Here is a 24245-nt window from a genome sequence, read left to right as displayed (position 1 = left end):
TCTATTTACTCATCCCTCTAGTGCCCAATGCCGCCTGTAAACGGTCTTCAGTTGAACCTCTAAAAAGCATCAATCAATACCTTAAAAATGTTTATAAAGTTCTATAGTGATTTTTTCGAAGTCCGTCTGAAAATTAACTTGGGCACTAGAAGGTTAATATTATACCTTTTCAATGTTTTAACATATATTTTTTCAACTTCTTTTTACTTCCTACCGTTTCTTCATTTGATTTTTTAATCTTTTAATTTTCGAACTTTACACATTCAAGCTCTGTAATAATAAACTTTTAATTGTTTTTTTTTTTTTCAATATCTTCAACTTTGACTTTAAAAAAAAAATTATTTTTTCAAACTCTCTTTTTCGACTAGTTCCGTTTATAGAATTTCCAACGTTAAAATATTAGACTTTTTTAAGTATTTCGACTAACTTGTAGACCCTCCAATTTCTCACCCTTTGAGCCTATTTTACGGTTTGATATTTTAACTTGGCATCTCTTTCAACCCAATTTGTTTTTCTGTTTTTTTATTTCTTCATTCATTTCTGTTTACTGTTTTTTTTTTTATTTCTATCATTACATTTTTGGATTTCCTGTTTTTCCATTTTTATTTTTTTAATATTTAACTTTCTAGCTTTTTAACTGTTTAAGTTGTTAGCTTTTTTGTTGTTCAATATTTTTCAACTTTTTTGTCACTTCTTAATTTACCTTCTTATCTTTTCTACTTCTTAACGTTTCTTTTTTATCCTACATTATTTTTTTATTTCTTACTTTCTAACTTTCTAACTATTCATTTTTTATAACGTTTAACTCATTTACTTTCTTATTATCTTTTAACTTAGGCCGTTACAAATTTTATTGACGTTGAATAACGTCTATATCGAAGTTAGGCACCTGAATTTGAAAATCTAGTAATTCAACCAGGGAAAACCAGGGAAAAGTGGTCAGGTTTTGAGCGCTTATTTTTCAGTCATTTATAATCAGGTTTTCGAGGTTTTGGCATCAATCGATCAGAAATTCTTTTACGGTTTAATTTATGTAACAAAAACAAACTATTGTTTGAGATACACAATTGAAAAATTGGCAATTAATATCGATTGTCTAAATCATACCGCGCAGCCAATCACTATCTCTCTTCCCAAGCACAGGCGACACTAACGGATACAATCGATCTGGCTTTGTTGTTATCGTTGTGTTCCTTGTCATTTCATTAGCTACTTAGCCCCTCCTTCTTTCTAACTAACTGACGAAGCCTTGGTATAAAGGTTCAGTTCGAACATTTCACCCCATCAGTTAAGTTTACTAGCAGCAGGCAGCAGCAGCGGACATCAACACCGATGGCAGTAGGCGAAGTGGATCAGCAGCGGGTAACAGCGGCGGTGGTAGTGGTTAGCTGCAGTTCCTATCTCTTTCAGTTCGGCTTCACTTCGATCTGAGTTGGACCCCACCAGCGGTAATCCGATTCAGATATCGTTGGGTGAATACAACCCGAAACTGAAAGAGACTCGCACCGCCAGGTGGTTTGAGATGCCACCATCATCCCGCGTATGTATATATAGGGTGTGTGCACATAACGTGTGTGAATATCTGTAGCGTGTGTCCCTAATATATAAGGTGTGTGGCTAGCGTGTGTGGCTTGCTATATAGCGTGTGTGTATGTTTATGGCGTGTATGCATGTCTGTAGCGCGTGTGTGCATGTTTATAGCGCGTGTGGCCAGTGATGCCACATATACAGATTTATCTGCTTTTATACAGATTTTTTTGCGTATTTTACATACAGATACCTGCATATACAGATTACAGATTTTCTGGAAATAATACAGATTTATACAGATTTTTTTGGTTTTCATGGGGTCGTAAATTAAACTTCTTTATATAGTTGAAAAACATAAATTAACTCAAATGCGGTGGAGCGTGTCGGAGGTTTTATTATATTCATATGCTACGCATAAACGTGTGCATGTATGAATCACGAAAAAAATGTTAAACAAGCTATATTGAATTTTTTTTCTAGAAGGATATGTCCAGTACATATGCAGATTTTATTTTACAGATTTTTTTCAAATTTTACCAAGGTGATATGATTTTTTGAGCTCCAAAATACAGATGAAAATGTGGCATCACTGCGTGTGGCACCGCCAGGTTTGAGAAGCCACCATCATCCAGCGTATGTCTTTGGGCTATATAAGAGACTGTTTCTCCTTAAGCAAAGCAGAGGGACGAATGACCGTTTGTGGTTAAAGTCCCTTCAAAAAAAACCAATCAATCAAACCCCATCAGTTTCATTACTAAACCGTACCGGTTACATACGCACGCTAGGTGTTAGCAACTGAAAGGAGGAAAGACAAAATAGTACCGGTCATCTCGGGCCGATTTCACCCGTAATGCTGGTGGCTGTTAGTAGTACATGGCTACTGCAAAATACTGAAATGGCTGGAATTCTGGACGGACTAACCAGTAAACAATAATAATCGGCAACTGGCACCTTTTGGTGCCTCGAAGTTTTGTAACAGAAGCGTTGCAATTCCCTCTACTATTTGTTTTAATGGAATATAAGAATACGGTAGTCAACGTCATGCGGTCGTGTCTTGAATACCACCCCATACTATTTGCATTTCATGTCTTTTTGGCCTTCAAAAATCTCAAACCTTTTTGTTCATTTCAAACCTTTTTGTTCATTTCAAACCTTTTTGCTCATTTCATTGGTTTTCCGACAGCATAAATGCTTAATTTAGTAACAAACAAGTCAGGTGACAGCGAGAGTGTCGTCGAAAGGCAAGCGAAATAAATAATAATTATAATAAAGTGTTATTTTTCAACGTGTTTTTGAGTGCAAGTGACAAACGTCATAACTTGCACACAAACTTTGATCTAAGATACTTCTTTTTTTTTTTGTCTCGGTGTTATTTATTTTTTGCCACCCCCTCTGCTAACTTTGATAACCTTGGACATAAAAAGAATTTGAAATTTGTATCAGCCTTATTCACTTTTTACTATTAGACTGGTTCACTTTTCAACGTCCTATTTTCATAAATTGTCAACTGTTAAAACTTTATTCTTTTTACCTTGATTTTTTTCAACTTTTACTTTATCTCTTTCAAACATTTTTTTAATTTGTTTATTTTCAACTTCTCGACTTTTTTAATTTAAAAAATATTTCCTTTTCAAGTTTTTAACTTAATAACTTTCCAATTTGTTTAGCATTGTATCTTAACTTCGATTTTTTCAGTTGTTGATTTCCTACTCTTTTTCCTATTTGTATTTTTTTCTATTTCTTTTATCTTTCGTCTTTGAAATGATTTATTTTTTTTATTGTTAAACTTTCTTTCAAATACATATCTGTTTTTTGTTTATTGACTTTTCAATTTTATTTATCAACTTCTCAGCATTTTAACTATTAAGTATTTATGCTTTAAACGTATTTACCTCTAAACATTTTAAAATTGCTTTTTTATTTTTGAAAAAATAACTGTCCAAAAAAAAACTCATGCTTTTATAAAAAATAAAACAAATTTATAAAAAAAAATACGGGTCATTCCATACAAAGTGTACATGCCACCTGGACACGACCATTACAGATTTTGCTCAAAGTTGGGGGCATTATTCATCTACTGTCTCTTTGGAAAAATCCCAACTTTGGTGTCGATTGGAACACCCCCGCTCTGTACCCAATCCGCACGAGAGTCACAAATGAAATAAGGCTTTGGTTTCAATATTGTCCCCCTAACGTTTTAAAAAAAAATGGGGCAACAGTTTTTGTAAATTATAAACAATTACTTTTTATAGAAAAACTTGGGTGAATTTTCTCACAAAAGTCACTAAAGTATTCATTAAAAAACAAATTTTTCTAATTTTTGTGTCTGTGACAATTGAATTAGATTTAACAAGTTTTTCTCTAAAGAATCACAGACCAAATTACTTTACTTTGGAAGCGAGGGTATTTTTTTCATTAAGTAGTCACGGTGATTATTTGAAGAACAAAATACATTTTGTCCAGCGAATTAGTTTCCCAGTTAGTCATTGTGACTTTCGAGAGGAAATATACAACAACAGTTTTGTTTGAAAGAAGCTGTGACCTTTTAAAAAACTTATAAGTTATTAGCATTGTCACATTGTCAGCATTGATTTTGGTAATCATCTCTTTTGAGCTGATATCAGGAAAGTAAACATCAAGCTTTGACCGACAAATATCACTGTTTGATCACCGTTACTTTTGTCAAGAAATATCTGTCAAATGTTGTTTTTGAATGTGTGATCCTTCTAAAAAAAATATATTTTATTAGAATTGTCGCATAAATTTATGTAATTATCTCTTTTCGATCAAATAACATAGAAAACATTACTTCAATATTACATATTCCCTCCATCCAACGTTCGATTGGTATTATCTCACAAAAGTCTCCGTATCAATTGATCGTTATTAAATAATCTATGATAATTATCGAAAAGAAATAATCTTTTTCTACAAAGGCCACCAAAGATAATTGGTGACAAATTCCTATAATATTTTGGTTCATTAAGATGGAGGTGATAGTTACTGAAAGCGGTAAAAATATATAGAATAAAAATATAGCATAATATAATATTTACATTTTCCTCCTAAGCTTCATATATTTTGTAACAATATTATAACAGGGGTTGCAGTATAACAGACATATGATTAAAAGAGGAATGAATGTAATTTGAATATTTGAAATATTTAAAATTTTCAAAATATTATTCAAAACCTAATTTTTCTGAAGGCGCATGAAAAATTTAAAGGGTAGGCGATATACTTTCACCATAAAAATAAAATTGTATTTAAAAAACACTTTTGGCATTTATCGCAATTCCAACTTCTTGTGTGTTCTCAGTTTATATGTAAACATTCAGACATTTCTAGTTTCCATCAGCGAAATAAAAAGAATCTAAAATAGTAGAGAGAGTTGGTCACGAATGAAAAATTTTATTCTAGAACTTTGTCACGAAAAATGTTTATGAATGTATTGATGAAGATACGACTCGCGGTGACAATTTCAAACAAAGGAAACGTTTCTGGTTTCTCCTATAAACATCACCAAGTTGTTAATACGAAAAAGCAGAACATTCTAATAAACCACTTTGTGACAATTACCAAAAGTTTGTATAAGGCTCTAAGCCCCGCCTTTTCGACGCTTTTTCAACATTCCTGACCATTTACAGTAAATATTCTTCGTACGAATATGAATTCTCTTTGAAAGGTCACCAACATGCCATATGTGCGGACTGGGTAGGACCCCCCTCTTTATTGCAATGTCACGCAATTTTTGTCAAAAATCTTATTTTTCTTTTTCTTACAATTCATAGACGTAAGATGTCCGAAAAATACTGATAGAGGATTTTTGATGAAAATAAACCAAGGAATCCAGAAAAAAATATAAATTTTGACCGGAAGTGTTGCCAGATAAATTATTTTAGTATTTTCCGAAAATTAAATTAACATTTTTCGGCAAATTCAGCCATTTTTATCTTAAATTTGATAATTTTATCGTGTTCCTTGGGAAATTTTACGTAAGGAGCAATTATCATTCCGAGGTTATATGAGCCAATGTCTAGATATAACATTTTTACGAAAATAGTTGTAAATTTCGTAATTATTTTATTTTATAATTTATAGACGTAAGACACCCGAAAAATAGTGATAGGTGAATTTTGGAGAAAATAAACCAAGGAATCCAGAAAAAATATTGTTTTTGACCGGAAGTGTTGCCAGATGGATTATTTTTGTATTTTTAAACTAAATTTGCATTTTTCGGCCAATGCAACTAATTTTATTTTAAATTTGATGGTTTCATCGTATTTCTCGGAAAATTTTTACGTGAGAATCACTTACCACCCCGTGATAATATGAGCCAATCTCGAGATATAACATTTTTACGAAAAATTAATTACGAAATTTGAAACTATTTTCGTAAAAATGCTATATCTCGAGATTGGCTCATATTACCACGGGATGACAAGTATTTCTTACGTAAAATTTTCCAAGAAATACGATGAAACCATCAAAATTTAAAATACAATTAGCTGCATTGGCCGAAAAATGCAAATTTAATTTTAAAATACAAAAATAATGTATTTGGCAACACTTCCGGCCACAAATAATATTTTTTTCTGGATTCCTTGGTTTTTTTTTTTCCAAAATTCACCTATCACTATTTTTCGGGTGTCTTACGTCTATAAATTATAAAATAAAATAATTACGAAATTTACAACTATTTTCGTAAAAATGTTATATCTCGGTATTGGCTCATATTACCTCGGGATAATAATTGTTTCTTATGTGAAATTTTCCAAGGAACACGATGAAATTATCAAATTTAAGATAAAAATGGCTGCATTTGCCGAAACATGTAAATTTAGATTTAAAATACAAAAATAATTTATCTGGCAGCACTTTCGGTCAAAACTTATATTTTTTCTGGATTCCTTGGTTTATTTTCTTCAAAAATCATCTATCAGTATTTTTCGGACATCTTACGTCTATGAATTGTAAGAAAAAGAAAAAAGTGATTTTGAACAAAAAATGCGTGACTTTTAATAAACAGGGGGTCCCACAGAGCGGGGGGTATTCCAATCGACACCAAATTTGAAATTTTTCCAAAGTGACAGTAGATGAATAATTCTCCCAACTTTGAGCAAAATCTGTGATGGTCGTGTCCAAGTTTGTGCTTTTTCGTGGTCACTTCGTATGGAATGACCCATACTAATTTTGAAAATTAAAAAAAACTTAGAAATAAACACTCAAGCATAAAATGAAACATACTTCCGGAATGACTTCCTGTCAGGTGCTTTTTATTCTTTCTATGTCTTTGTCTGTTTCACACGTTTCAATTTTGTTTGATTAATTTTTTTTATTCATCTAATTGTCCAAAGATTTGCTAAGGATGTTTCTATTCTTTTACGTTTTCGGATATTCTACCATTGAATTTTAATTATTCAATTCCGACTTTCGACCTGTTTCAACACACGACTATTTCCATGGGACTTTCGGTAGCTATTAGTAACCAACAAACGCCAACAGCATTCCTCTTCCCCTTTATATCATGCAAGCCAATCCAATATTTTTTTTTTATTTTTGCTCTTTTTGTTTTTCATATAAAATAAAAAGTTCACAAAATTATACAATATAGTGTGTGTCTGTGTGTCACTTGCATTTATTCCCATCATCAACTTCAATTTTTTTTCCTATATCTTAACCAACTGATCATATGCTTAAACTTGTTTCTTATTGTTCTGCTAGCGTTTCAGTAGCGTTTTTTGTAACACGTATGCGTGGCATCATTCAATCACTTGATTTTATGTATGGTTTTGCTAAGCTTAAATACTTTTTCTCTTTTTTGTTTTGCATTTGTTCCACTTGCAGTGTGGGGTAAAATATAATGCATCATTTTTTTTTTTTTCATTTAGACAAAATATCGACATTTGATTTTCGCTTTTTTGCTTTTCTTATGGTTGAAGTTTTACTTTCTCTTCTGTCTACTGGCTACGGGAGTGTACAAGTGTGATTGGTTCAAGCTGGTTTAAACGGGTTTAAACATGCGTTCAAAAGCTATTTACTCATGGTTCATGATTTACGGCACGTCATTTTTTGCTGCTTTTTCCGGTGCTAATTTTCTCTACCAATGGCGCCGATTGCTTCGATGAGGATGTTTTGACAGTTGGTTTGGTGCTGGTGCTTACTGTTATGCTAGTGGTATTCGCAATAGCGTTTGTGCTGCTACTGGTACTACTGCTACTATTAGTGATAGAAGAACAAACGGATGTGACGGTTGGTTTTGCGTTTGCTGTTGTAGTAGTAATTTTTGAGCTGCCATTTTTCTTGGCTGGAGAGGCGTTACTACTGGGACAGGGACTAGTGTCAATACGGTCGAGCTTAGCAGTGCTCCCAGTGTTAGTGTTACTAGCCGGGGGCTTGGATGGTGCTTTCGCCGAAAGAGTCCGCTTCGGTGAAGCTTTCGGTGATGAGTCCGGCGTGGACTTTGGTGTGGATTTTGGTGTTGATCTTAAACTAACGCGACGGCTAACGCCCGGAAATGCTCCTCCAGGGGGACTACTAGTTCCGAGATAAATGGCTGATCCTGTGTTCTTGACGCTACCCGCCAAATCGACCCGGGAACCGTGGATGGAAGGCGGTGCTGAACCTGTAATAGATACAAAACATTATCAATTTTACTTGGAAACATGTAACAAAGCATACCTGTGTACGAATATAATCCTGCTGGACTACTCCGCGGTCGGAATGTGCTGACGATGCTGGAGCTACGCCGAAGTTCGCCCAGTTCTCCGATGTCGATTTCGGCCGCATATTCACCAGCCGAGCGAGGATTACTGGGAGTTTTTGACCCACCCGCACCGCCGGAAGCCTTCGAAAAGCGTGGCGACGACGGGCAGGACTGCGGGGCCGTGGAACTGCGCACCGACAGCTGTGACGAAGTTGATGGCGACGAGGACAGATTGTATTGCTTTTTCGGCGACGGTGGGCTTGCCTTCCGGCGGAGACCGCGCGACTCCGACCGGCAGATTCCTGCGGGTTTTGTTCAAAGATAAAGAGTACCGTTCTTTTCGGCGGGGTGTGCATGAATTTTTCAACAACGGATGACAGCTAAGATGGTGCTAAGTGACTGTATGAATTTTTAAGCCAGCCCCTCAGTGTTGTGGAAAATGTGTTCAAACCTTTAGAAGGTGGAAATGAGCTGTTTCAGCGTTTGGATGAATTGATAATGAGCATTGCTGTAAGAATGGAAGAGCGAAAAATGAATAAACGAAATCGAGCTAAGCAAATTGGTTGTGGGTTAAAGATTTGATGATGTTGTTCTTGCACAGAGAAAGCGTAACGAAAAAAAAATCTTACCTGTAGGACAGTCTTTACCAAACTTGCACTGGCCTTCACAAACACCCTTATTTTCTAGCAAAATTTCAAAATTGTCTAAAGCTAAAGAACATTGCTCTCTATCATTTTCTTCCAAAGCTAAACTAGGAAAGCGTTCTTTGAGGCGCTTTCGTTCCTGCCAAAAAAAAAAGAAAAAAAAATCAGATCAACCTGACACCGGGTTGGCTTATCATTAATTTCACCTCCAACAACTTGTTTGTTTCGAACTCCTGCAGCTGATTCTGGAAGCCGAGGTTTGGGTTGGCAATGGCACGACCGGCGCGCACCACCTTCAGAGCCTCCTTCCAGCTCAGCGGCGTGACGGACATAATGTAAGCAACGGCGACCGTGACCGAGCGGGACATTCCGGCCAGACAGTGGATCAGCACGTTGCCATCCTTGAGGCGGGCGGCGTGGATGAAATCATTGCAGACCGAGAAGTACTGCGACAGGTTTTGGTCCGGCGTATCGGCGGCCATCACACAGAGGTAGTGCTTGTCCTGCGAGTGAAGGAGATTATATCGGAAAGAATAAAATCATTGGAATAATAATACAAATCCAAAAGATTGAATCAAAACTATTATTTTGACATCAAACTCGTTTGCTTGAAAAAGACGACGCGTCTCCACAGATATTAACTTGCTGAAGGCGCGCAGTTTTCAGTACATTTGCATACATGAATAACAAATTTTCCATTGGCCCTATCTGAGTGAAATCTTAAACCACTAGAGCCGCAATACTCACCGAATGAAAACGCCGTGGACTATCATGTATTGAGACGATGTGCGTGATTTGAAAACGATCTAACTGTTGATAGTCTTTCGAGTCCCGGTAATTGCCAACGTACAATCCCGGCATAACCTAGCAACGGATGAAAAAAAAAAAAGAGAAATTAAAAATTTACCGTGGCGCTATTCTATCGGGAAATTCCATTCCAATTAGCTTGCAGCTGCAAACAGTGTCACGTGAAGCGACAAAGACACAAACGAAGGATCTGCCCAGATAGCATATCTTCGCTAGCAAACAACCGACCCTGACAAGCAGTAACGAGTTCATTACCTTGTTCATTCCATTACCCATGACGGTATGTGCTTCCTTCGGTTTGCTCCTTGTATTGTCTTGTCTCCTCTTTCTCTCTCTTTAGTTCTTGAATGTTTTCTTTGTACATAAACAGATGCTTCCAAAGCTCCCAACCAATATAACGTGAACAAACATCAACAACAATAACAACGGCGATGGCACAGCGACGGCGGCGGCAAAGACGACGACGATGGCCACGGGAATGGCGGCGGCGACGACGACGATGACGATTATTGTTGTCCCCGAGTGGGCTGAACATCAGCAATGCCGGCATGATGGCAAACCTGCTCGCCCAGCCAGCAACCTTTGGAAAGATGCAGCGAACGCAGCAGTTCCGGACTCTCCCCCACGGTGATCCATTCGGTGACCGATCTCTGTGTTTGTCGTCGGTATGCGGACGCAAATCGAACAACCGAGCTTTTCATTGAGTTTTTTTTCTGTCTCGCTCTTTTGCTTTTCCTTTCTCTCGCAGACTGCGAAAGCACCGCTCTAGGGCCAAATTGCAATTACTCTTGAAAAAATAAAACCGCCTTCACCCGAACGCCACAAGGAGCAATTTGATCGGCCGATTTGACCGCGCGCACTTTGCCTTTCCCTTGGTGGCTCGCTGCCAGTAGATTTTCCTGTCTATATTTAGCTGGAAAGAAAAAGAGCGGAAAAAATGGTAAAAATATATGCAGTGAACGTGGGTAAAAGTTATACTATCTTCATTAATCGTCAGCCGAAAGGTTCAGTTCAGTGTTGTCAGATCGACGCCGATTCATTAGATGGGTTAGAGACTACAATCAATTTAGTAGCGTAACGACTCCAAGGCTAGGGTTGCTGGGATGAGAAACAGTGCCATGGTATGGGTCAGTGCGTGATTGAAACTGCAAATAGGGGGGCTTTTTGTAATGGGCTTACTCTGCTGTTATCAGTGCGCGATTCTAGGAAAAGGGTCCCTTTGTGAAATGTGTTAGCAATAGTTAGGGTGAAGCGAATTGTTGAAGAAGAACGGCGATAAAATTGATTAACGCAATTAAAACATTTCAATTAGCTGGTAGCAGTATTGACAAACAATCGAACAAGTTTCCTTTGGGTTATAGATAGGCAAGTCGTACGGTTAAAGTGATTTCATTGATAATTCCAAGTTGAATTAATTTTTAAACTTTCTGAGTGATCAAAATATTCACTGGCATGTGACTTCCTAGGATGAAGGTAATTTTTCTGTGAAAGAAATGAAGGAACCAATTTTAAGAACTAGTTTAAGCCGCTATCACATGAATTTGTCTTGTGTGATGTAAGGCAAAATACCATTCTGTTTAGAGCTGACTACACTTTTAACTATTTTTTTTTCAAGGGGGGGGGGGGGTTTGTTAGTAGCTTAAGTATTTATGATAAATATTAGTAAATAATGAGTATGTGTGCCCAATCACAAATGGTGACTTCTCAACACTGTTAGAACTTTGTAATTTTAATTGTTAGGATTTGTTTGCTTTCGCAATTAGGACTTATCATTCGTAGGGATTTAAACCTACTTGTCAGAAAAGGGGAAGTAAACTTACAACTAACTTAATTGCTAACTTATTGGCTATAAAGAGAGCTTATCGTTGCAATTGAGGATTGCAACGCTTTTTGTCGAAAATTGTTAGTAATTTTATTTGACATAGCTTCTAATGGTACAACACCAGTAAATCTATGTAATTCGAGTGTACCAAACCAAGGAGGACGCTTCAAAATCATTTTCAGAATTTTATTCTGAATCCTTTGGAGCGTTTTCTTCCTTGTTGAACAGCAACTTGACCAGATCGGTACAGCATAAAGCATTGCTGGTCTAAAAATTTGTTTGTAAATCAAAAATTTGTTCTTTAAACAAAGTTTATAATTCCTGTTAATGAAAGGATATAAACATCTCTTATATTTGATGCACTTGGCTTGTATACTCTCAATGTGCTCTTTGAAAATAAGTTTTTTATCATAAATTAGTCCCATGTACTTAACCTTGTCAGACCAACTTAAAATAACCCCATTCATCTTGACAACGTGGTTATTGTTTGGCTTTAGGAAAGAAGCCCTAGGCTTATGCGGAAAAATTATCATTTGAGTTTTAGAAGCATTGGGAGAGATTTTCCACTTTTGCAAGTAGGAAGAAAAAATATCTAAACTTTTCTGCAATCGACTGCATATGATACGAAGACTTTTTCCTTTTGCGGAAATGCTTGTGTCATCGCAGAACAATGACTTTGTGCATCCTGGAGGCAAATTAGGAAGATCTGAAGTGAATATGTTGTACAGGACTGGACCCAAGACTGAACCTTGAGGTACGCCTGCTCTGACAGAAAATCTATCAGATTTTGAATTCTGATAGTCAACCCGCAGAGTTCGGTCAGTAAGATAATTTTTTAAAATTTTGATTAGGAAAATTGGAAAATTAAAAGTTTGCAATTTCGCAATCAAACCTTTATGCCAAACACTGTCGAATGCTTTTTCTATGTCTAAAAGAGCAGCTCCAGTGGAATAACCTTCAGATCTGTTAGCTCGTATCATATTAGTAACTCTGAGCAATTGATGAGTTGGTGAATGCCCATGGCCCAAACTGTTCATTTGCAAAAATTGAATTTTCGTTGATGTGTGACATCATTCTGTTAAGAATAATTCTCTCAAACAGTTTACTTATTGAAGAAAGCAAACTGATTGGTCGATAACTTGAAACTTCAGCTGGGTTCTTATCCGGTTTTAAAATTGGAGTAATTTTTGCATGTTTCCACAATTTGGGAAAATATGCAATTTTGAAGCAGCAATTGAAAATTTTCACTAAAAATTCCATTGTGCTTTCAGGGAGATGTTTGATTAATATATTAAAGATTCCATCGTCACCAGGTGCTTTCATATTTTTGAAATTTTTAATAATTGATTTTACTTCGTTCAAGGTAGTTTCAATTATTTCTGCAGGTAAAAAATTCTGGGAAGAAATTAAATCGAATTGACGTGTGACTTCATTTTCATTTGGACTCACAAAATTCAAATTTGAGTTATGAACCCTCTCAAACTGCTGAGCAAGTCTTTGAGCCTTTTGTTCATTGGATACAAGAAAACGTTCACCATCTTTTAAAACTGGAATAGGCTTTGATGGTTTCTTAAGAATCTTCGACAGCTTCCAAAAGGGTTTTGAATATGGTTTCAATTTTTCTACTTTAGTCTCAAAATTTTGATTTCTCAGAAGAGTAAATCTATGTTTAATCTCTTTCTGTAAATCTTTATATATAGTTTTAAAAACAGGGTCACGAGAACGTTGGTATTGACGTCTGCGGACATTTTTCAAACGAATTAGAAGTTGAAGAATTCCGTCAATTATTGGTGAATCAAATTTCACTTGAGCCTTTGGAACAGAATAATTCTTGGCATCAACAATTGAAATTTCTCTCAATATGAGTTTTGTATCTTTCCCAATTAGCCTTATTATAATTAAAAACAGAGCTCATAGGGTTTAAAACTGATTCATGTGATAAAGAAAAAGTTATTGGAAGATGGTCAGAATCAAAGTCAGCATGTGTGATCAATTCACTACATACATGACTTTGATCTGTTAGCACCAAATTAATTGTTGATGGGTTTCTTACAGAAGAAAAGCATGTAGGACTATTCGGAGACAAAATAGAATAGTATTCTGAAGAACAATCATTGAATAAAATTTTGCCATTGGAATTACTTTGAGAATTATTCCATGAACGATGTTTAGCGTTAAAATCGCCGATTATAAAAAATTTCGAACGATTTCTGGCGAGTTTATGTAAATCACCTTTAAAATAATTTTTGTGCTCGCGTGTGCATTGAAATGGTAAATATGCTGCGGCAATAAATAAAATCCCAAGTTTAGTTTGAACTTCAATTCCCAAAGTTTCAATAACTTTCGTCTCAAGATGGGGAAGAGCACGATGTTTGATTCGGCGATGAATAACAATTGCAACTCCACCGCCGGAACTTTTAACTATTTAGAATCTACAATTCAATTTAAAAACCAAAGCTTCAGGTTCGGGTCGGGTGCGGGTTTGAAAAATTCCCAACTGGTCGGGTACGGGTACGAGACGAATATGCGTTGCATCCTTTTCGATCAATTTTTAGTGTAGTTTTCGTTTCTCCCTCCCAGGTCTTGGTTTGTACTGTGACCAGGAATGCCGCATGTACAGAAATATCTGTGTTATACCGAATTTTTTAGAATTTTAGATTCCAGGTTGCTACGATGTGCACATAAGACCTGTCGTTTGTTTTAAACTCTACCAGACATGTATTTTCCACCATTCTCCGTGTTGTTCTAGTAGGGTAAATTATTAGATAGTAAACCTCAAAAAAAAATAAAATAAAATGGAAAAATAATTCAGACGGGTCGGGTACCGGTAATTTCGAGGTATTTTTCTTTCGGGTACGGGTCGGGTAAGGGTAGTTGGAAAAAAGTAGGAGGTTGTATCCAAGACACGACCGCATGACTGACGTAGAACTACGCACACTATTAACAAATGCATGGTTGTAAGTGTTTCAATAATGAGTCATAAAGTCTACTAATGCTTGCTTCGTGCTGTCTCAACAGTGGGGGAATAAAGACACTGAAATCACGAGCTGTGAAAGCTGTTTCACATTCAGTAAATTAAACGGCCGCTACAGATTTAAATTGCAAGTATCCAGCACAGATGGCTCGCTTGAGTTGTTGAAAAATTATTAACCTTCAAATATTTGCCTTGAAAAAGGCATTTTGCTGCTTAAAACTGGATTTTCTAATGGCAACTTTTATGCTGCCTCAGTAGTGGGACAATAACGGCAGTCTGGCGACACACACTGAGGAGTGAGAAGAACCGCGCTGCTCCTGAGACATGATGACCAACCACAAGGCAAGTGATTTGTTTGATTTAAAGGCAGCCACAGGCGTAACCCTCTGCAATACTGCTGAGTTCTGATATCTGCTGATACTGCTGTCAACGTTGTGGACGGTCTAACCAGCTCACCTTCCGACTTATGAATGTAGCTGATTTTACCAGAAACACTCTTTTATAGTCGAAGGTTGCTACGAAATAGGCCACGCCTTTCTGTTCAGTTTTGCCTTTCTCTAATGTTCTTTAGACGAATTATTCCACAATTCGCATTTGATTTTTGTATACAACGAATAAACACCGATCGTGCTTTCACACACGCAACGATTTTAACCCCTATTGTGTCGCGTTTTGTAACATCAAGCGATTTCGTTTGCTCGCTGTTGCGTGTTGCATCATGTTGCAACTGAGCAGCTGGCAAACGCCGAAATTCTGTTCATGCTGATTGATTGAATTTCAATTCATTCCTGTAAAGTCGAATTAATCACTTTTGTTAACAGAACAGGGCAGTTTGTTATTCAAAATCGGTTATGCTGATTGCAGCCTTTGTGCAGTGGGGGATTAGGTAAATAAATAAAGTAAATTTTCATTTTTTTCATTCAGTAATCAGCACCAAATGCTTGTATTATTGCCAAAAAATTATTAACCTTCAATTACTTGTTTATTTGCCTTGAGAAAGGCATTTTGCTGTTCAAAATCTGTAAAAGCTGTTTTCGCATTCAGTAAATAAGACGGCCACAGACAACACAGAATGTGTTGTTGCCAAAATAAAGCAAAACTTTATTGCGGGAAGAAGGCCGAAGCCCTTAACTGGCATATCGAGACGTTTGGTGCTACCCCGCTGCTGCTTAGATACGTGATGTAATTTGATTACTGGCGCAACCCGCTGCTGCTACTTCCGCAATTCGCTACGATGCAGCTAACTAATTATACTATTCTGTCGACCTATTTTTTGGGAAAGGCTGCAAGCGACCAATCAGAGGACGTAATTTTTGTTTCAACAAGACTTGACAATTTTCAATAGTACAATAGTTCGCATAATCAATCAACACTTTTCTACATTTGGGTGGATGATGTATAATTTTCCAATCAATTGCTGCAGAATCAAGGACATCGGTTGAAAACAAACCGATTTACAAGCATTTAAAAAGGGACATTTTTCGTCCCCTTTTCGTTAATAGTTTTCCTATTTACATCCCTATGTCGTAGGCTAAAGAACAACGTAGTTCTACGTCAAAAATCGGGTCCGGGTTGAGTACGGGTATTTTGAACAAACCCGACTTCGGGTTCGGGTCGGGTACTGGTTTGAAAATTCTCGAGGAGTCGGATACAGGTCGGGTAAAGGTAATAAATTTCCCATACCCGAACCTCTCTACTATGCAACGGAAGATTGCATCGCAAATCGGTCTGTCGAAGCGAATGTAATTGTGTGACTAACATACATAGTTCTAGGAAAGAGGCTGATGCATGATTGAGCCGCAATTTTGCATGGGGACTTTTTTCGAGTAGATGAAACGTTTGCGTAAACGAAATTAGGAAAGACGATATCCATTCGCATTCTACTGTGCGTTGCACGGTATGCGGTAACGCTAATAATAGCAGGAATAACTGCATTTTTTACGTTATTCTCTCCTTACTACAACGCAACTCGTCTTGAGAATGAGTGATATCCGTGATACCGTGTGGAAGAGTTAGTCGATCGACATCGCTAACCACAAAACCACGGCGACCACAAGCAGATGAGATATGAGTTTTATTACAAAAAACGAAAGACGTCCTGTATGAAACACGACCGCAAGGTTAGCGTAGAACCTGTTCTATGTCAATGTATTTCTTGCAATAGTTTAGGGAATATACATTCGATTACGGTCGCTAAAGTTGATGGTCTGAAGCGGTAAATTCCATTGAAAATTGTTTTCATTCGACATCTGCGGCGGAAAATGTTTCAAACGATGACAGTTTTTCGATGACATTCGGAAGTGTTTCTCTATAACAGGCAAAATGAAGACAGCCGACAGAAAAAATGTTCTGTGACTATAACTTTGTATAGAACATTCGGTATGTGGTACACACAACCTCTAGTACACAGCCGCTCTATTGCCGACTTTGCTTTTCTTCTCACGAAGGTTGTCGGTGAGGTAAGGTAAGGTCGGGTATTTTACTCCTTATACTTATTCTTCCTACAGCCTTCCCTACGTCATTCATCATGGACAAATAAAAAAAGGGGAAAATGTCTTTTGTGGATTTTGGACTCTTCCCAAACGTGCTGTTTGTGTAGTGCTGACACGAACGACTGTATAAAAACAGTTTCGTCTCTCTTCTACATTTCCTATTCCGGAGACATCCTTCAAATAATGCCGAATCGACCCACGAAGTACATTTTTCGTGTCCTTTTTTGATGCTCGATTGTCAATACGTTCTCGATGTGATTACCCGACCGCTAGCGCGGCTAGGTATCACGAACAAACAGCAACAGAAAAAGTATTCTGAGAAGGCACTAAAAAAGGCTGTACTCTTGGAATGCCTGACTCTGGATGAATTTCATTTCATAACTGTACAAAAATCTCATTCTGCGTTCTCTATACCTTATGTTGCATTCCATATTCCAAATCTGAGACTTCTGTTCCTAACTTTTAAAAGATTGAGAATCTGTTTTCGGATTGTGAAATCAGGTTACATAGTCTTAGAAGCTAACACTATCCCTCGCATCGTGGCTGCAGCCACGTGAAGAAGAAGAATGTGAATTTTAGATTTTTAATAGTGACTGAGGTTCTATGAGCTGGAGTAAACCTCCGTAAATCAGAGAGGTTCCATTTTAATTCGTATCCCAAATCTAATCATTGTACGATACGTGTTTCAAAGTCTCAGCTACCGGCACCCGGAGTGAGGTTATGCCAATGGAGGTGAGATTGTGCCATCCAACTCGTGACTTTTCAGCCATCTCTTCCGAATCTGGAGACTAGTCTATCTTGGTTAAGTGTTCGAGGAAACTTATTCAACAAAGTTTGGTCTTGTGATCGCCATGAGATGGCTGACAAACAATGGGTTTGTAAGGCACAATCTCACCCCCACTGGCACAATTTCACGCCGGCTTACAATACATCTATGAAAGTTATTAAATAAACATGTATGAAAAAAAATATCCTATACATATGCTAAACTAGTAGATCAAAGAAAAATTAAAATTCAGAAAAATTAAATAAAAAATCTATCCTATTTTATATTATCTATTTATACTCAAGAATAGATTTATTATGCAGAATATTCACTATACCATAAAACGGGGTGAATAGAAACAGTCTCCGTTATATTTTGCAGTGTAATACTTTAATGTCTTGAAAATATACTGTTAATGTCTAGAACGAAAAAATACTTTAATGTCTAGAACGAATGAACGAATATAAAATTTTTAAAACATGGGTCTAGCCTTCCTCTTTCTAAACATTCATCAATCGACTCAACTTTTCTCGTTCTGATGAAAGATTTAAATTTAAATTTTTGGAGTAAAATGAATAATTGCATCATCTTCATTGATACGAGGTGCAAAATAACGTATTTAAATAGCAGAAATGCTCGGTAACATACAATTGTCATACATGAATACATAAATGTCATTTTAATGTATTGTTATATCCATATATCCTAACAAAGTTAGTAACGGAAAGATTCGGAATTGGGTCAAGCATTTCTACCGATTCAGGGCCTTCTTGTACTTCGATACGGCGTTCAGTAACATTTTGTGCTGGTAAAACTGGAATCTTGGTCCATTTTTTTCGGGTTGTTGTTGTTTTTATCAATTCATGCTAAGCATCACGCAGTAAATAAATAAGATTTTTGTCAAATTTTTGACTATTAGCTTGGTTTCTGCTAGAAAAGGGTTCTGATGGTAGCTGAGGAAGTCAATTTCATATTTCGTGGCCACTTGACGAAAAGTAGTTCTTTGTACGTAACATTCTTGCAGTTTGCATCAGGCGAAGTGGATCCGGTGTTTTGTACATTGTTCAACCTTTTTGTTTGTAAGTCCTGACCAAAATAGACTGAGAATGTACAAAACATGTTTCAGGTGTTTTTACATATAAAATATTATTCGAAGCTACTCAACTTGTGTAAAAATATTCGCTATAGCGTTGTTTCTATTCGCCCGGAATTTTTCGATGGAACGTTGGTATAGGATTGATTAATACCTCACAGTAATCGGCAAATTCACTGTAAAAACTTGAAACGCGTTACTATCGACCCAGTACAGCACACGAAAAAGCTCAAAGTAGAACAAAATAGCTTCCATAAACAAAGTTTTTCGGCACTTGGAAACGCTCTGAACTAAAGCATCCAGTTTGTAATTTTTTTAACTAACTGACAGTAGTGTTTCTAACCCATAAATAAGTTTGAAAAACTTGTTTACTATCGAACTATGTAAGAAAATTATTGTACATAATTTTTGAATGTTGTCTAAGACTTGTAATCAAAAAATGTCAAGCTCAGAAGTTTTGTTTCTATTCGCCCCGCTGTTTCTATTCACCCCGTTTTACGGTTGTTCTCTGGTGGTAAAATATGCATAATGGATCCATTTTCGACAGGGAAACTACACACCATTCATATCTACGATAATTTCTTAGCTTGTACGCTTCTGCCATTCTTTTCATATCGCCATCATCTCACGAGTCTTTATTTTAGTTGAAATATTTTGAACTTACATCTGAGGTTACACAGTGAATTTCAAAGCCCTATGTTATTCACGTTTTCGGTCCTTATTTGGACGCTATTTGAATGCAAATGGTCCCTAGAATGACTATTACTTTACTCCTAGAGCGCTAGCTATAAGTTTTTAAAACTGGTGATCGAATCTTATGAGGTCTATAAACTCTTTTCGTGAAAAAAAAATCCTAGTCCCATCATACCATTTTGAACAATTCCCCAATCATATTTCTGGCATAATTTAATAAATAAGAGTAAATAATTCTCAATATGAAGATTTTTAGCGAAAACACTTTTGGACAAATCTGGACCTTTCTGACGTTGATTGAAATTTTTTTCCACTCGTGGGCGGCGATCTACGAATGTAATTGATAATCGAGTTAGTAGGTATTCCTAACGTTTGCGTTAAAAACCTTTTTCTATTTTCGGATGGTGAGGAAAAAGAGTACTTTTATACCTTTGGTTTTTCCAGTGATTGCTATACCTTTCTAGGAGAAAGGCAAAACTAAGACAGATAAGTGAGTGTGATAAATTTCTCATGAAAGGTAATCATATTAATTTAATAGCTGGCCGGCTGCACCGACCTCCCGGCCAACCGCACACCTCCCTCAGTCTACCTCTTCAGCATCTATTGGAGCTTATTGTCGCTCAGGGTCGTTGGCCGTCCGGAACCAGGCTTTCTTTCGATGCTCTGATTGTTGTTCAATACCGGAACGGACGTATCCGACGTCCACAAAGTGCCTCACGATGTCCGTTTCCGACGCGGCAGGGTACCGTTCTTTGAATGCGCACACTTTTGAACGGAGTAGCTTCACTGTTTCCGCCATCACGGTTTTAGTTCGGCTGACTGAGCTGTCAATTTTTTTCTGCTAACTCATGGGTTACTATGATTGATGCAAGCCCATGAAAAATCAACAATTTTTGTCCATTTTTTTAGATGCAAACGTTAATTAACGCAGGCAATATGGGTCTGGAAATTATTTGGCCAATTCGATTCTGTATGGACAATCGTTAAATTATATGGATTATCATCCGTTTATGGTTATCGATTATGCGGGGACAAATTTACGAAAGTGTATGACTCGCTGTTTCCTTGGTTCACAGACAGAGTACGACCAACTAACTGAAGCTGGCCAACCAGATTCAACGGTGCACCCAACCGCTCAACTTTCGCCAACAAGATGTTGTGATCCACATGATTAAATACCGCTTTAAGATCCGAAATAGAGTCTACTTGAACACCAGCTTTCAAATGTTTGATACAGTGAGAACAGAACTGTAGCAGATCCATTGTGGATCTTCCAGGGAAGGAACCATGTTGGTCTACTATGATGTACACTTCGCTTCCACAAAGCAGGACGCATCCTACTAATATTTTAAAAAGTTGGGATCCTGCGCATAATTAGGTAATCCTGCGATAGTTAGAACTAGCGATTGGTTGAAAATCAGTTTTGATAGAGCACAAAGAGCAGAAACATATTTTTAAACACACTGGTAGGAATTCCGCCTGGACCAAGTATCATAGCCGATTTTATTTTCTTTATTGCGGGCAGGATATCATCATCGGTAAATCGAACATTGCTTAGATTCATAACATTGTTTGGAAAGTTTTGAAAAGCATTTTTAACCTGTATAGCGCTAGTAGGATACGCTGAATGCACTTGAGAAGTGTTAAGCAAACAGCTCCCCATGTTCAATGTTTTACAAGAGAGGAACACTATTTTATAGACATCACATTCCACTTTTAATCTACCTTTTAACTCTACACACTTAAATTTTATTACCAGGTCTCGGTAATTTTGCCGAGAACGGCACCACTGAGTGCTCGGTTGAAAAAATAATGACAGCTGTCACATTTTTCGTAAATCTCGGTTCAAGTTAACTGAAATTCCGGCGTAAAATATTACCGAGCTATCACTACCGAGATTACGGATATTTTAAAGTTTTTGTAATTTTAAATAGTTCATTCGATATACTGACGCCGTAAAACATTATTGTATTGTGTAGTGTCCAAATAGTCAATGTGTAGTGTGAACAAAAAAATGTGTAGTGTGAACAAAAAAAAATCATTCCAACATCATAATTTCTTATTCGTTTGCCCATGATGTACCTCAATACAAAAACACAAACAGAATTCCTCGGGCTAGACATATATGGATAGGGCAATAAAGATGTCACTAAATAAAACTAAGCAGTAGCACTTTTGTCGTGGATTTATCGCTTCTCAGGATATATTTAACTTAGGGAGCCGGAACTTTATTGGCTACCATTTTATTTAGTTTGCTTCCCGTTTTTCTTTTCTTTTGGTGTTCCAGTGTTTCTTCACTCTTTCTGCTTCCGAACAAACTAACGCTTTCGTTTTTAATTATGAGAGTAAAAAATTGAATATGAAATTTTAAAATTTGATTCGTTTTCCACGAAATAATTTTACATCCTATGAATGCGCTTCATACTTTTTATTTTTCTAAAGCCTTCTGTATCACGTAAAAACTGGAAGTAGCAAATCACATAACTTATTTAGTTTCACAATCGGAAACATGACAAATAAATAAATGTTGCTAGGTTTTCAATTTTAATATTGCATGATCTGCATGTAAATCACAACTCAGAAACCGTAGCCGAGCATGACCACAACCCAACGCGAGCAGAATATAAATCATCGGTCATCCCATTTGAATCATTTGCGTGAATTAAATATCATCCCCGTTTTGCTTACCAATCTCACAGCAAGCGGCGTCCTATCTATGCATATAGCACCACAGCATAAACTTAGCAATCTAGCATAACAACGGTATCCGTCGCCTTATGCGTCCCGCGATTCAGCTCGGTCTCTTCGTCTTCCACCAATTGTGTGATGCTCTTTTTTTTCCTCGGCAATTCCAGAGATCGCTTCAGGGAATGCCTTCACAGTTCACCACTTTCCACTTGGCCGGCCGCTCGTACTAGCAGAAGGAAATAGAAACACCTCGTTTCCAGTGGCAGAGCAAGCGGCAGCACATTGATGGTGGGTTGGTTATATAATCATGCTTTTGCTCTAGCGATCAACGAGGGGTTCTGAATGCCATCACTATTCGCTTTCGCATGCCTTTGTTTATTCGTCCACCGCCCGTGGAAACCACATTCCGCCTGCTCTTCCGATCGATCCTATGCCGTGTACAATGACGGTAACCAGTATTCCCGGTAGGGAAACTAAGAAGGTCTTCTCTTCCGTACTAATTCGAGCCTTCTTCCTTTTCTGGGCGACCAAACAACCAAAATACTGCTGAAGGCGTGACTTCCGCTTTCAGTGCCAACTTTGATATACTTCTTACGAAAAACCAAGCTCACTTGGAATAATCACATTATTTTCACTGCTTCGGAATCCCGTCGATTTTTTAGTGAAATTTTTCTATCTGTTAAAGCCTTTGTCTTTAAACACTGGTTGATTGTGATTAGTAAGAAGTAAAAAACTTACACACACGAACATGAACAGTAGTAATTTTAGCACCACTAGGTCTACTAAAACAACCCAAAGCTACGCATTTGCTTTGTCCTTTCAGTCAGAGTTTTTTTTTACTGATTATGTTGCGTTTCTATGTTGTAATTGATTTCCATGATATAGCTTTCCGATATACACATATAGTGAGTGAGTGATTTAGGTTTTTTCCTAGTATAGATTCCAGTTAGTGTCAGACAGGGAGAACGGAACAGAGGAGACTAAACTTGGTTCGGAAGCTCTGGTCGAAGCCAGCTGGTGCCGCCGCCAGTGCGAAAGCCACTCGGCGATAAGCAGGCGGTAGCGATTTTTGACGTTTTCCCACGAACCCAACGGTTGCTGAGTTTTTGCAAAGTGAGAGAGCGAGAGAATCCGGTGGAAAATGTAGTGATTCTCTTCTTTTTGTATATATAGCTAGCAAACGCGCGCGGGCTTTACAACACGGGAGCACTCGTGCCTGCGGTTACCAGTTCGTGTGTAGTTCATTGAGGGCCGGCTTTTCGCGCGATCTCTCGCTCTCTCGATGAGAGAAACTCCGTACTACGTACGAGCTTTATTTTTTTATTTTCCACTTTCATCAATGTGGCTAAATTAATTTTAATATTTTAAACCGTGCCAAATTGTATTTTTTACACCACCGAAGATTCACCTATAGGTTATGTAGTCACAAGCATTGGTTTGAGAGGTTTTTGACACAATACTGAACTAGAGCAAAGCAACCCGAGAACATAATGAAAGGTCCAGTCCAAAATGGACCAAACCCACCCAACCAACTTTCTGTCAGTTCAATCCCTGAAGGAAGCTTCAACCTTCGGTCGGGAATAGATTGGTGGTTAAAAATTGAAATGTAGGTCACGAACAAATCGTTCCCTCTACCCGTTTGGGCCGTATTCCCTAGGTCATATTTGCCCCGCCAACCGACATCAATAATTAACTGTCAATCTGGGCTAAACGACAATTGTCACCTCATCCAGCAACTGTACAGACAGGAGCTACGGGAGGGCGCGATTGTGTAGCGTGAATCGTAGCAAACCGTCACCATTGTTCAAGCGCTTGGTGACACAAAAAGGCGCAAAACTATCACTCCTCCTCGAGTCGTGGCACACAAATAATTAAGGATCATTATTTAGCTGCCAAGCCAAGTTAAACGGATTATTACAGAAAAAAGGCTGAAAGTGACATAAACGCCATACAACGTTATTGAAACGTGTGTCATTTATCTCTCTCAGAATGAAAACGGGGCTTGCTTCGATAGCAGGATGTTGGTGTAC

At 37.3% G+C, this 24245-nt stretch overlaps 1 protein-coding gene across 1 annotated transcript; it reads right to left on the bottom strand.

The window, feature by feature from the left end:
- Positions 1-6784: 6784 nt before the first annotated feature.
- Positions 6785-23257, bottom strand: LOC129724248 (protein phosphatase Slingshot homolog 3). The gene is made up of 7 exons (XM_055678974.1): positions 22216-23257; positions 9943-10600; positions 9628-9744; positions 9087-9383; positions 8866-9019; positions 8212-8538; positions 6785-8155 (listed from the first exon to the last, which is right to left on the bottom strand). The coding sequence occupies exons 2-7, from the start codon at positions 9961-9963 to the stop codon at positions 7596-7598; spliced, it is 1476 nt and encodes a 491-aa protein (XP_055534949.1). The 5' UTR covers positions 9964-10600; positions 22216-23257; the 3' UTR covers positions 6785-7595.
- Positions 23258-24245: the final 988 nt, after the last annotated feature.

Source organism: Wyeomyia smithii, chromosome 2 (genome assembly GCF_029784165.1).
Source record: "Wyeomyia smithii strain HCP4-BCI-WySm-NY-G18 chromosome 2, ASM2978416v1, whole genome shotgun sequence".
NCBI classification, from domain to species: domain Eukaryota; kingdom Metazoa; phylum Arthropoda; class Insecta; order Diptera; family Culicidae; genus Wyeomyia; species Wyeomyia smithii.
This window is presented reverse-complemented; position numbering and strand designations above follow the sequence as displayed.

What these genes read in the sequence shown, in the direction of transcription:
- LOC129724248 (XM_055678974.1), bottom strand. Translation starts at nt 9,963, where the DNA reads ATGGGTAATGGAATGAACAAG. An exon ending in GTCCACGGCGTTTTCATTCG is followed by an intron (nt 9,384 to 9,627) that starts GTGAGTATTGCG and finishes CTTCACTCGCAG; the next exon opens with GACAAGCACTACCTCTGTGT. An exon ending in AGGATTATATTCGTACACAG is followed by an intron (nt 8,156 to 8,211) that starts GTATGCTTTGTT and finishes TATCTATTACAG; the next exon opens with GTTCAGCACCGCCTTCCATC.